General features: G+C 36.4%; 1 protein-coding gene across 1 annotated transcript in view; it reads left to right on the forward strand.

The window, feature by feature from the left end:
* LOC121411778 (amphiphysin-like) overlaps positions 1 to 13093 on the forward strand; it is a 48163-nt gene that overhangs the window by 30267 nt on the left and 4803 nt on the right. The window contains exons 5-10 of the mRNA XM_041604627.1: positions 3252 to 3350; positions 4885 to 4970; positions 5886 to 6038; positions 10777 to 11005; positions 11615 to 11722; positions 12532 to 12633. Of these exons, the coding sequence (XP_041460561.1) occupies positions 3252 to 3350; positions 4885 to 4970; positions 5886 to 6038; positions 10777 to 11005; positions 11615 to 11722; positions 12532 to 12633 (777 nt within the window). The remainder of the gene's footprint in view (positions 1 to 3251; positions 3351 to 4884; positions 4971 to 5885; positions 6039 to 10776; positions 11006 to 11614; positions 11723 to 12531; positions 12634 to 13093) is intronic.

The following is a 13093-nucleotide window of genomic DNA, read 5'->3' on the forward strand; positions in this document are numbered from 1 at the left end:
CTAGCGTACTGTTCACAAATTTTATGATGCATTTTTAGGAGGAAATGTTACCAAATTACTTTGATCATATAAATTTACTACAGATTTAATAACTTTCATATGATAGTTAGTTTGCATGTGCCTCCAGGTTATATTCATAGCCAAATGCCTATGGTCGGTATGTTGTAACAAAAGTTAGAAATAGATACCTCCTCACAAACTGACACCAATGCAAATTCCCAACGTGTGTTCCAGATTCTTCACTGTTCCAATTTTAATTAAAAAAAACAAGCTTGGTTGCTTTTCTCTCTCAGTTGTATGCTATCTTGAACATTTCGTTGGCGGTCATCCGAACCGTCGTATCAGTCAATTTTGGTAAAAAAATTGATTTTGAGATTTTTTCATAAAATGAAAGTACAAGTCCTACTTTATTCATAATTAAATTTCTAGGCAGCAATTTATTTGATTTTCTGAGATATGAGAGGATTTTCACGACGATGCCATACAAATTTTGATAAAATGCGCAAATCCTATTGGAAACGTGTACTGAAACAGAGCGATACAACGTTTTGACTGACCAAGATTTTGATGCGCGCAGTCAGCCAAACTGTCATATTGGGAACTGCATTGACTTTGCACGTGAAAAGCGATACTACGTTTTGACTGACCGCGCGCATTGAAATCACGGTCAGGGTTATTGTATTCCCTATGGCGTTTTTATACAGGGAAAATCTAAACTGCTCGAACCGAAATTACAAGCATGTAGCTCTTTTGCAATATTTTTGCGGATTCTTAGTTTTGTGTATAAATAAAGATACCAATGTCAAGCAATTGTCTTGGTCTTTCCAACCATGTATTTTTCTAGCAATTAAAATGTTGTAAGGCTGGGGAACTAAGTGTGAAAATTATAGTTAACTTTGAAGTCGATTTTCTCTGAAATGGGTTTGCACCGTCGTATCACAGATACGACGGTTCGGAAGACCGCCGACAATTTTACAAAGTTTTAAAGTGTTATTTATTGCTCTTTACCAGTGGACTCCATCCTGGGTCTTGTTTATAGAGCTCTCTAAGGGTGTGTTTATGCTTCCATTGCGAGGACAGAATCAGCCATTTCAAACGTCGATTCAAAACGCCGATCGTAAACATGGTTCTGGGAGTGCTGTTTATGCTTAACTTTTCAGAGCAAATCATGATCTCCAGCTGGCTTCGCATCGTGAAGCGAGGTCAAATTGGGCGCGCCTTTTTCGAAAGTTTTTTTTCCGATTGTTGTTATTACGTGGAGATAACATGGAGCAATACGACTGTATTTGCCCGCGGATTTTCATCTCACCGGAAGCATGTACCAAATGACGTCATTTAAACACGTTTACGATCGTGGTTCTGTTTATACTTCCCCAGAAAGCCTGATTCTGGTCAAACGACGTTTACAAACGCATCTTTTTGTGAGTTTACGATCGGCGTTTTGAAACAGCGTTTAAATGAAAGTAAGCATGGACGCAACCGTGTTTTGGACTAATCACGTTTGGAAACGCTGATTCTGGCCTGAAAAGTGGAAGCATAAACACGGCCTAAATTGGTGCTACTGTATACATGTTTTAATATAGCTATCATAAAATGTAGTGAATAGGTGGTTTCAGACCGCCTCGAAGGTGGTCAGTTCCAGGTATTCTCTGATCGGGAAATTTACCCCGATCAGAAAATACCAGGTATTTTGGTAATGTGAAAGCAAACTACGCATAATTTCCTCAAAAGAAAATACTCGCTAAATAGTAGGTACTTGGCGAAATTACGAGAACTTTCGTGGGGATTTTTCCAAGGTCGCAGGTATTTTGGCAATGTGAAAGCAATTTACAGAAACTTTTAGCTCAGCGTGTCGTTGGGCAAGGGCGCCGTGGGTGGCTGCTGGGCTGTACATAATGATTTTGAATCTCGCGCCTTGCCTGCTTATCAGACCATACTGCGCATGCTCGTAACTTCAGGAACTTATCCCGAAGAGTACAGTAGTTTCAGGGCGGTGTGAATGCAGGAATAATTAATGGGTATTTTTCAGCTTAAAAAAGTTTTCGTAATTTAACGGGGATTCTTAATATGATCAAGGCCTTTTGAAACCACCTATTGTTTCTGGTTTTATATAATGGCCTGACATACATGTACATGTAGGTAAATTTTATAATAATTCTCATATACATCAACAAAGGAATGCACCTCACATATGTTGGCTAATTGGTTGGTACAGTACAGGTTTGTTTATTCTTCTAATTAAGAATTGTACTCAGTGTGTGTTTTCAAATGCATTATTATGGACTTGTGCCAGGAGGCCACTTAAAACATGATTAAATCATAGTAGGTCCATTATGTGATTAAACACACTTTGTCTATTGGTTCTCAAAGATGACTCAAGTCTTGTGGGTTCATGCTACATACTATGTACCTTATCATACTTTATTATAACTCCTGAAATGTACTGAATGTGACAATGACAAAATAAAGTTGAATAAAGTGGACTGTAAAGTATTGAAAAGCCCCTTTCTTTTTTTTTATTGCCTCCTTTGTGTTTATATTGAGTAATGGCTTTTATCGCAGTCATACTCATCTGAGGAGCATTTTCATGAAAGGTCTTGTCTGACGTTTTATCCAACAAGTTCTGTTTAATCCGACAGTTACCATAGTAACAGCGCTTCTCGGCCAATCCCAATCAAAATCGGGGAAAGTTGTCAGATCTGACAACTTGTCGGATGAAAATGTTGATGAAACGCTCCCCTGTTTAATTCATACATGTATCTTCTTTTATTGTATCATTTCTGCTTTTCTATTTCCATTCCCCTTATTCCTCCTGATCCCTCTTACCCCACCCCCCTCTTTCTATCTGACTCTCTCTATTGTTAATCATGTTACTTTGATTGTCAACTGCTATACAATACAATCTGAAGTATGTTTTGCTTTCTATAATTCAAGAAGTACAAATGGATATGAACACACACAAATCCTTTCCTAATGCTGTTTTGAGAAAATGTTTCACAACTGAAGAATATTATACAAACATATGTACATGTGTTTGTCAAGTTATGGATGATGCAAGCACACAGTGTAGGCCCTTGATACGGTTATTACATGATAAGATAAAGACATAATGACCATTAGCTCTTAACAAGAGGTCTTTTGCTGCATAATACTTTCCTTTATCGAAAGGCTAAGTATCATTGAAAGTCCTCAAGTTCATCAATCAAATACCATAATCTGACTGTAATCCCAATTTGTTCCTTTAATTCCAGAAACGGATGGAGAAGAGAGGCAGGAAATTAATAGATTACGACAGTGCAAGGCACAATCTCGAGGCTTCCAAGAAGAAAGACGATCAAAAATATATCAAGGTAAAGGAAGAAGTGTAGGATACTGAAAGGGGTGTGGATGCATTTAGTCTGTACTGTATTAAAGTTTAACATTTTTGGTTTCATTTTCGCAAATTTCCTGACTTAACAGTTGTAACAAATTTTCCTTCTTGACATAGATGTGTACAAAAAGGGAATGTAGAAAAAACAAAGTTGAGTATGAAAATTTTGGTTTCAGTTTCACAAATCTCACCACTTAAAGGTGAAGTCCATCCTTGAAAACAGTTGAGTTGGATAAATAAAGAAAAATGAAACATGAATAACGCTGAAAACTTCATCAAAGCGGATGTAAAATAAGAAAGTTATGGCATTTTAAAATTTCGCTTATTTTTCACAAACAGTACTATGCTCAATTCAGTAATATGCAAATTATATTGTAAATTGAATTTTATTGTTTGAATTATACAATATTTCAATTTTTACAAATTTAACAATTAGGAGTAGGACCCCCTTGCTTGAACCACAAAATGTTAAAATAATGGAATTTCCTGTGTTCAGGGAGGAATAAAACTTTGTTTACATGACAATGACGAGAAAATGAAAATATTTTATATAATGAAATACAAAAGAAATAGTTACGTCAACGGTTCCCTCATTTACATACAGACCAGGATGTGCATAACTGTTTTGAAAAATTGAGCGAAACTTCAAAATGTTATAACTTTCTTATTTTACATCCGATTTTGATGAAATTTTCAGTGTTATGCTTGTTTGATTTTTCTCTTTATATTCAAATCAGCATTTTGTTGGGGTGGACTTGTCCTTTAACAAAAACAATTTTTTCTTTGTGACATAGACATGCGAAGTGAATGATAAAAGCTACAAAGTCACAAAAGTTATCCTCTTGTGACTGTCCCATTGTGAAGCAAAATCCTAATACATTATAGTTGTGAAGTACTGTATGTGCTATGTGGTATGTACAGTATATTGTTGTGCAGTGTGGGATATGTGCTTGGATATTACATCTGCTCCTGTTCAAATAAAATTCAATTTTTGTTGATTTGCCCACTATCCATTTCATTTGTCGTGAAAAATTGTCTTATAATAGGCAATGGCGGATTCAGTACATGATTGTAAACTACATAAATCTATTGTGTTTTTTTTCTTTTGACTGGGGGGAAAGATGTGGTCCAATGGGAAAGTGAGGGGTTTGGTATTTGGTGGGTACCCAATTAACACAATATTGATTGCTCATTAGGGATTTCATTTGTGTAAATATGTGTTTTGTATTTGCACATAATGTAATTTACAATTCACTGTGAACAATTAGTACACATTGCCCACAAACAGTGAGAAAATTGTGTCATTTTGGTTTTGCCTGCATATCAGAGCTTGATTTCAAGCAGGTCCAGGATTTACCAAGAGGGAAGAAAATGTTACACTTACTTTGATATGGGAGTATCTTCTCTTTACAAAATTGTTTGACAAGCAATAAAAAAGGGAGTTGAGGAGGGTAAGGCTTGCCTAAAATGTCTGAAGTTAAACATCATGTCATTTGATTTTTTTTCCCCTACAGACGCAAGAGGCATACAACGAAGCAAGGAAGATGTACGAGGAGCTCAACTCAGACCTCCACGAAGAGCTACCCACGTTATATGACAGGTACCGAACAATTCAATAGTGTTCCCCAGGATTCCCCTCTGATTACTCACTCCCTCCCACTAACAACTGTGCCAAGTCTTAAGCCGGGATCATGTAATACATAGTTGATTTGCCAGTTCCTCTCGTATTGTTGGATCCCTGGGGGGGGGGGCCTTTTCCATAAAGTGAAGCCTAGGATGATCTTTAAAAGCAAGGAAACTATCTGGGGTCCGTTTCATAGAGGACTTGCAACTGTTGTAACTTTGCCATTATGGCAACTACCATGGCAACCTTGATTCTGATTGGCTGCTGAGCCCTGTTACCATGGTAGTTGCCATAATGGCAAAGTTACAACAGACAGGCCCCTGGTGTTCTGGGGAAGGCAGGCATGCCTCTTGCAGGGCGTCTGGGTTACGTGACTGGAGGATGAGAGTGACATCCAGAGTTCATCTTATTAAAGCATAAATCCAAGTCTTGGTAGGGCCTCTCTAAAACAAGTACTACATGTATTTGTTGAGACAGAATGCTGTTCATAGTTTTTCAGTATCAAGGCAAAGTCAAACAAGCTGTCAAGTGTTTTTGCTCATCAATCTGATTAAGGGATAAACAACATACTGTCAGCAACAAGCTTTTCTTGGCTATGAATATCCAAGGGCCCATAACCCAAAGCTTATCAATAATCATAGACACATTTTTCTACGATTGATTCCATAGACTACAATGTACAATCAATCGTAAAAATCAAGCATACAATCAATCGCTAACCTTTGTGTTACCGGACCCAGGAGAGGATTTCATAAATGTTTTTTTTTTGTGTGGCAAGTTATGAGATGTGACAACTTACCTTGATTTTGATTGGCTGACAAGCTTGGTTGCTATGGTAACTGTAAGATAGAACATCTTCAAACAATAACAACCTGTGACTTTTATTTGCAGTCGCATTCCGTTCTACGCCAACACCTTCCAGCTCTTGTCAGCAGCAGAGTCAACATTCTATGATGAAGTAGGCAAGGCCAAGGGATCAGTGAGCAGCATTATGGGTGATCTCTATCAGGAGGCATCAGTGGGAAAATATGACATCAGAAAAAGGTGAGGTAGTAAATATTGTTTAATGAAATGTCGCTCTCAAATGGTTGCATAGCAATATTAGCAGCAGAATAAACATACTTCTAGTTTAATGAAGTAGGGAAGGCCAATGGGGTAGTCTATCTTGATGCATCAGTGTGAAAATATGGCATCAGAAAAAGGTGAGATAGTAGTATTATTCAATGGACTATCGCCTGCATGAGGGTTGGATAACAACATACTATGATGAAGTGGGCAAGACTAAATCTAAATCGACCCTGGGATGTTTCACAAGAATAGATATGTCATTGACCAACTTGGGGGGAGAGATCATTTGCCTTTGCAACATGTCCCACTTTGTGGAATAGCATTTCTGAAGACATAAAAAAATATTCCTTTGTCGAGACTTTGAAATATCTTCTAAAAATTTTTTAATTTTAACTCTTAGCTCCTTATGCGCCTTGAGCACTCTACAGAGTGGATTTGGTGCTTTATAAGTCGCATTATTATCATTATTATAATTATATAAGTCTCACTAAAATCACACTTAAGATTTAACATATCATCAGGAAAGGTTTAGATATTAACTGGGAATTATGAAATCGGCAATGGGTTAGATAACAGATTTCATTGGATAATTGTGACATCAGTATTTGAGAGATCAATGTTCAATTGGGCAATATTGACAAAAGGATGAATATTGATGATTCGATGGGTAAATATGACTTCAAACAAAGCATATTTATAAATGTATTTAATGGCAAAATATGACTATCAGATATGTAAAAGTATAGAAAAATATTGCCTATTGATATTCAGATGGAAAATGTAAGCTTCAACGATGTTAGATGTGAATTTTGGATTCTAACCAGGTAACCGCTATAGTATCTAACATTTTAAATCTAATTCAACCTAACATTGGAAAGATGCTATATCACTCACACAAAATGTTTGCTATCAGTATTTATTGGGAATAAGCTAGAAAATATAGAACCATATACAGTACAAGACTCTATTCCAATGATCTGTTTTTAGATTTTAACAAGTAATGTTTGTCAATAACTATAACTCACTTTCTTGTAAGGAATAGATTTTCAAGACATTTTAATTCAGAATATAGGGAGGATCTGAATTCATTCTGTCTCTTTTTATTTTCCTTAATTTCCTTTTGTTTTTTCTGTATTTACACACAAAACAATACCCAGCCCTAACAAAATTTGAATTTTTCATTATTCATATTTGGCTGACAAATGAATGGGATTGATGTGTAAAATGGCTTCCGAGTTTCAACATTACTGCTAGTTGACTTTGATGTATTTTTTTTTTTCCCCCCAGCAGTTCATATTGTGATATTTATATTAACTAATTAAGAATTTCAAGTTACATTTAGAAGTTGTGTCGGTGTTGGGAGTCTGAGATAAACTGCCTGACCTAGCACCGGCACTGGATGTAGGTTGATATGAATGATTCCAATCACATTCATGATAGCTCCACACCTATTGAGGTCAATTTCAGCATTAGCTTCAGTGTTGTAGTAAATTTATTCCAGTGTTGCCGTCTCACTGGTAGCACCAGCTGAACACTGAATTTATAAAAATCACCCATCTTTTGTTGTGAAAGTACATGTTTTATTAATGATAATGTTGAATTTTTTTCAGTAGAAGAAAAATATGATAAGTTTACTATATGAAGTTAAAAAAGTCGATTCATTTGCTTTTGGAGGATAACTCTTCACATTGATTAAGTAAGCAATAAAGACATTTAGAACCTTATCTTCATATCTTTAATAAAAAAGAATCACAGCTTCTCTGGTATTTACACGTATTTGCTTATTATCAAATAGCTTATTGAGCACAATGTAACAAATGCATATATGAGAGCATGCTGTAGACATTCCACATTCTTAAGCTTGGTTGCCATGGGCAACATGAAAGAGAGGAAGTTAAACGTCGAGACTGCTCAATTATGTAGACTCTGTCTTTGAATACGACTTTGTCACCGTTTTACAGAATCAGTGAAAGAGAGTTAGTCACCATGATGGATGAGCCTCATCGGTAAATTGATTTCCCCGTTTCTAGACTGCCAAATCAATCAAGTATTGCAGTTTACTCGCTTTATATATTCTTGCAAGCACATTTAAACAACACATTCGGGACAAAGTGACCTCATTTTGTGGTTTGGCCATATAGCCTTTGAAACAGAGGCCTCTTACAAAATACACCAGAAAAAGAGATAAGAATATTTTACTGTATTAGTATCTTTTCTATAGTGGTTACGATTGGAATGTCTGAAGGAAAATGATCACTTATATTCTCACATGGGCAACACAAGGGAAAAATGAAATTCTTTTTTTCCACACAAATTGGCTAATTCTCTGACTTCTAAGGACATTTCTTTGTCAAGCTTGATTCATTTCTGATAAAGAAGTGGGAATATGAAAATAGCAATGAAAAAGATATGAGTTGCCAATTTGAAGAGTGAAATCTGAACAAATTTGACTTGTCCCGAATGAGAGCCTGAACACATAGTAGATGGATGGTTAGATGATGGAACTCCATCAAATGCAGTTTATTCACCATAGCAGCCTGATATATTTCTTGATTCCTTGGAATTTGAAGTGAAAAACACACAAGTTTTTGATAGTAAGGTTATGATTAGGAATGCTGTATTATATTACATCCAACACAAATATATGAACATTTACATTTTACTCTGAGTAATTGACAGTGGATTTCTAAGATTCCTATTTATAATTTATCATTTCCTAGTGATCTAATTTGTGTTCGTGCCATGATAATGTCTTATAAAAAGAGATGATAAGGGAGGAAAACTTTTAAAATGCTATCCTAGTTAAGATACATGTCATTAAAAAATTGCGAGGATGGATGCATGTTAATTAGGTGTTAACAGTCTTTCAAATTATGATTGTAAATTCACCGTTTATTCTGGCCTTTGCAAGAAAAACAAGTGGACTCTTGCATGCTGTGTGGTAAAAGAGCCTTATCAACAGAAAATAATTTTTTATTACAGTTTAATCTATTTCGGATTTTTATATTGATTGTGTTGGCTACTGTAGCAGTGTTTTACCAACCCTTTGAACATGGTATGTTCATAATTAAACTCTAACATGTATGGTGTACCCTCTTGCTCATCATTTATACATATACTTTCCTATATTTTCAAGTGTAAAGATTATAATGGTCTGGTACACGGTAGAGACCTCATTTTATGATTAGTGAATTAGCAAAAATGGGCTGAAAATGATATTCCTTCCCCCCCCCCCCCCCCCCCCCCCCGAAATTACCTGTGTGAATTGCATAATGCCCTCTTAAAAAATGACTATTGTTGAAATTAAAACAAGAAATTTGATTAGAAAAAGGCTAGATAGAATAACAGATTTTATTAAGAATGTTGAAAGTAATTTTGCATGAAGAATTGCTGTTGGAGCACAGATACTGTTTGCTATGTGAGATATTAACATGTCCATGATGATTATGATGAGTTGCTTTTACTAACCATCTTGTACTGAAATGTAGCTAGAAATTGTTGTCGTGGACAATGTAAGTAATTCAGCTTCATTTCTAAAATTTGTTCAATGAAACTGGTCTACATGTTCACGTATAAACGTGAATTAATGGCCATTGGCATAGTATGTGTAACTGGTGATCCATTCGTTCTGTGCCACCTTGAATTGCATACACGTAGCTACATGTAGCTCGATTACTTAATGTAAGAGAATATGCATAATGTAATAGGTCCGCAATACAATGTTGAACAAGCTACAAATGCAATCCACCCATACATCTTCCAATTGAGTTGATTTGACAAACCAGAAACCTTAACCTCTTGCTTTAATGGAACTGGATGATCAGTGAAAGAGTCATTGAGTATCATTTGAATCAGCAGTCAACCGGTTAAACCTATTTTGCAGTTGCAACTGACAATGATTTGATAAGAAAGTCTTTGAAATTCAGGTTAGAGGGGCCTACCATTGACAAATCATGGGGAAAGTGAATCAGTACGAAATTTGCAAAAGGCCAATGCACTTGCATAAAGTAATCCGTCAGTCATGAGAGCCCGTCGGACTAATAATGTGATAAAAGTACAGACAGCACAATTCGGGTGTCATAGTCTTCAACAATCCCAGTTCGTTGGTCTCTTGATTAACCAAAACAAATATCCTCTGTGAAGTTGCATGTTTCAAAGTGAAAACATGCAGTGTACTTCTGGTTGGTGAGTCTACTACCTACCGCTCTCCTATTAGACCTCCCATTCATGCCGGCGTCTATTACATAACACCCCCAGGCAGTCTGGAAGCAGGCCTTGTAATTGCCCTTCCATATCCTAAGTTGTTTTCTCGTCGAGCAAAATTTGAAACAGGGCAATAAATCATGGCACTTGGAACAGACTATCCTTACAGTGAAAGTAAGCCAAGTGAAAGACTTGAATCCCTTCGCAGTTCTGAGATAGGTCTTGATTTCCCCATGATTTGTCAATGGTAGGCCGCTTTAGTTGTCACCATACCATCATAAATCTAGGTTACCAACACAGATAAGCATATGTGGGACTGAGTATTTTTGTTGCTTGGAAAAAGATGACGTCTGGATGGAACGCTATTTAAATGTGTTCAATGACACATTTTCTATGAGGATCATTAACACACGTTCATGTGCAAACTCTCCAGCGGCCGTTTTGTTGCATTCTGTTCAAAGTCATTTTATAAATGGCATTAAATCTTTGATATTCTCACCTTTTTTTCCAGCATACCTGAGCTGCTACGTCAAAGCAACAACACGTCCACACCTCCCTCCACCATCTCAACCCCTATCACCCAGTCGGCGGCCTCGAGGGATTCCCCCAACCAGAGCCCCGTCTACTCTGTCCCACCCGCCAGGCGGGACCTGCCGGAGGAAAGGGAAGAGGAGGACGAGGAGGAGGACGACGACGACCAGACGGCCGAGTACCAGGTTCCTCGGTCAACTCCAGTTGAGGTTGGTTTCTTAGAATTCTCCTTCAATCTTTGTTTTGTTGACTTTTTATCATTGATAGGATTAGATAGCCAGGGCCCTGTTACTCTAAGCTTGATTTAGGGTTGATTTTTAAAGGACAAGTCCACCCCAGAATTTTTTAAATTTTAATCAGTGTATGTAAATTGTACATCCCATTTTGATTAAATTTTCAGTGTTACGCTAGTTGGATTTTCTCCTTTTATTCAAATGAACTGTTTGTTTTGGTGGACTTGTCCTTTAAGCGAGATTACATTAGACATGTCCAATCAAGCATACATACATGTACATTAGGATCAATCACTAGGCTTAGTGTTAAAGGGTCTATGGATATGGATTGTTTGCTATTTAGTAGAAGATCATAATAATAATAGGCATTTATATAGCGCCATCTATCTAGAAATATTATATTCCTAGGCGTGTTGTTATTATTACCCCGGCTTTAGCTCGGCTTTATCATACAAACTAATAAGGAGAATATTAATTGTCTACTAACATTTGACTGCTTTACTTGTAAAATGCTTTAAATTGATAAGAAATTAATAAATGTATTGTTTTAATTGAATGGGATTGATTTTTTTCATCTTTACACAGCCTAATAAAAACCCAGCAGCAGACACGACGACACACAACGGCACATCTCCTTCCTCTCCACCACCTCAAACTAACGGCAGTAATCTACCATCAGGCGTACTATATAGAGTAAGTCATGGATCTTTATCTTTTTCCTCCAACTCTCTCTCCCTCTCTGTTTCTTTCTCTGTCTCTTCTCTGTCTCCTTTTCTCTCCCTTTTTCATTTGTATTTTCTCTCTCGCCACCCTCTCAATCACTTTTACCTCACCTTCTCCTTCTATCATGAAGTACTTTCTCTTAATCCCCCCCCCCCCCCCCCCCGTTCTTCTCTCTCTCTTCATTTGCCTCAAGTAGAGCCACTAGCCCGTATTCTTAAGTTGGGTTTAACTTAAACTCAGGTTTAAAGTTGTGGTTTAAGTATGGATAGCCAATTGTTACATAAATCACTAACAGTAGTGATGTCATATTTCAGCTCATTTGGCTTTCAAATCATTCATAATTGTCTAGGAAGTATGAATAGATGATCGTCTTCACCGTCGATGAATTTTTGGCTTCCCATGATTTTAGCACAGAGTTAGACCATGGTCTAAGTTAAACTTGACTTCAGAATATGGGCCTCTTACTTTAATATTTTAGACAACCCAATTTGAATCTCCTTTAAATGTAGAACATTCTCATCACAGATACCTTGTCCCCTGACATTTTATTTAGAATATTCTATTGGGAAAAAAGTCCTAATAAGTATTTTATGATATGTACAATATCGCAACCCAGTTCATTTGTATTTAAGTTTAATTTTTCACTCCAACTCTTTGCAAGACACTTGGTACTTGATCTTCAAAGGCAGGTCATTGATCAACTAGATGAAGTTGGACGTCTTTGATCTACTCAATAATGAATTTGAAAAAAAATATCCTTTTATATTCTCCCTTTTCAGGCAAAAGCAACACATGATTACCAACCGAGAGACTCTGATGAATTGACGCTGACTAAAGGAGACATTGTATGTGTTATACCATTTGAAGACCCAGAAGACCAGGTAGGAAAAGATTAACCTGTTCCCTTTGGGACAGTTAGCTCACATATTAAAGGAGAATTAATTACAATGTACTATGAATAAGTAAGCTTGTGTGAAAACAGAAAAGTGCCAAAATAGAATAATTGAAAGTTTTAAAAAAATGAATATAAAACAAAGAAATCTTTAAAAAAAATGTATAAATCATAAAGATACGTAGGAAATTCATTTTGATAGCATATTTTTTCATGGTAGATTCTCTAAGAAAGTGATGAGTGTCTTGACCCGAAATTATTATATTTGGACCTTTATTTCTGGATAAAGAGCAGAAAGCTGATTTTATGCATTTATTAGCTTAATCAATGGAATCACACAATCTTTTCTAAACATCAACTGTCAATTTTGTAGATTATGCCAAAGGCAACATGGGTGGCAATTTTCGGCGTGATCATGCCTTCAACAGCCGGGATTTGTATGATCTACC

This window comes from Lytechinus variegatus, chromosome 3, assembly GCF_018143015.1.
Source record: "Lytechinus variegatus isolate NC3 chromosome 3, Lvar_3.0, whole genome shotgun sequence".
Classification (NCBI taxonomy): Eukaryota; Metazoa; Echinodermata; class Echinoidea; order Temnopleuroida; family Toxopneustidae; genus Lytechinus; species Lytechinus variegatus.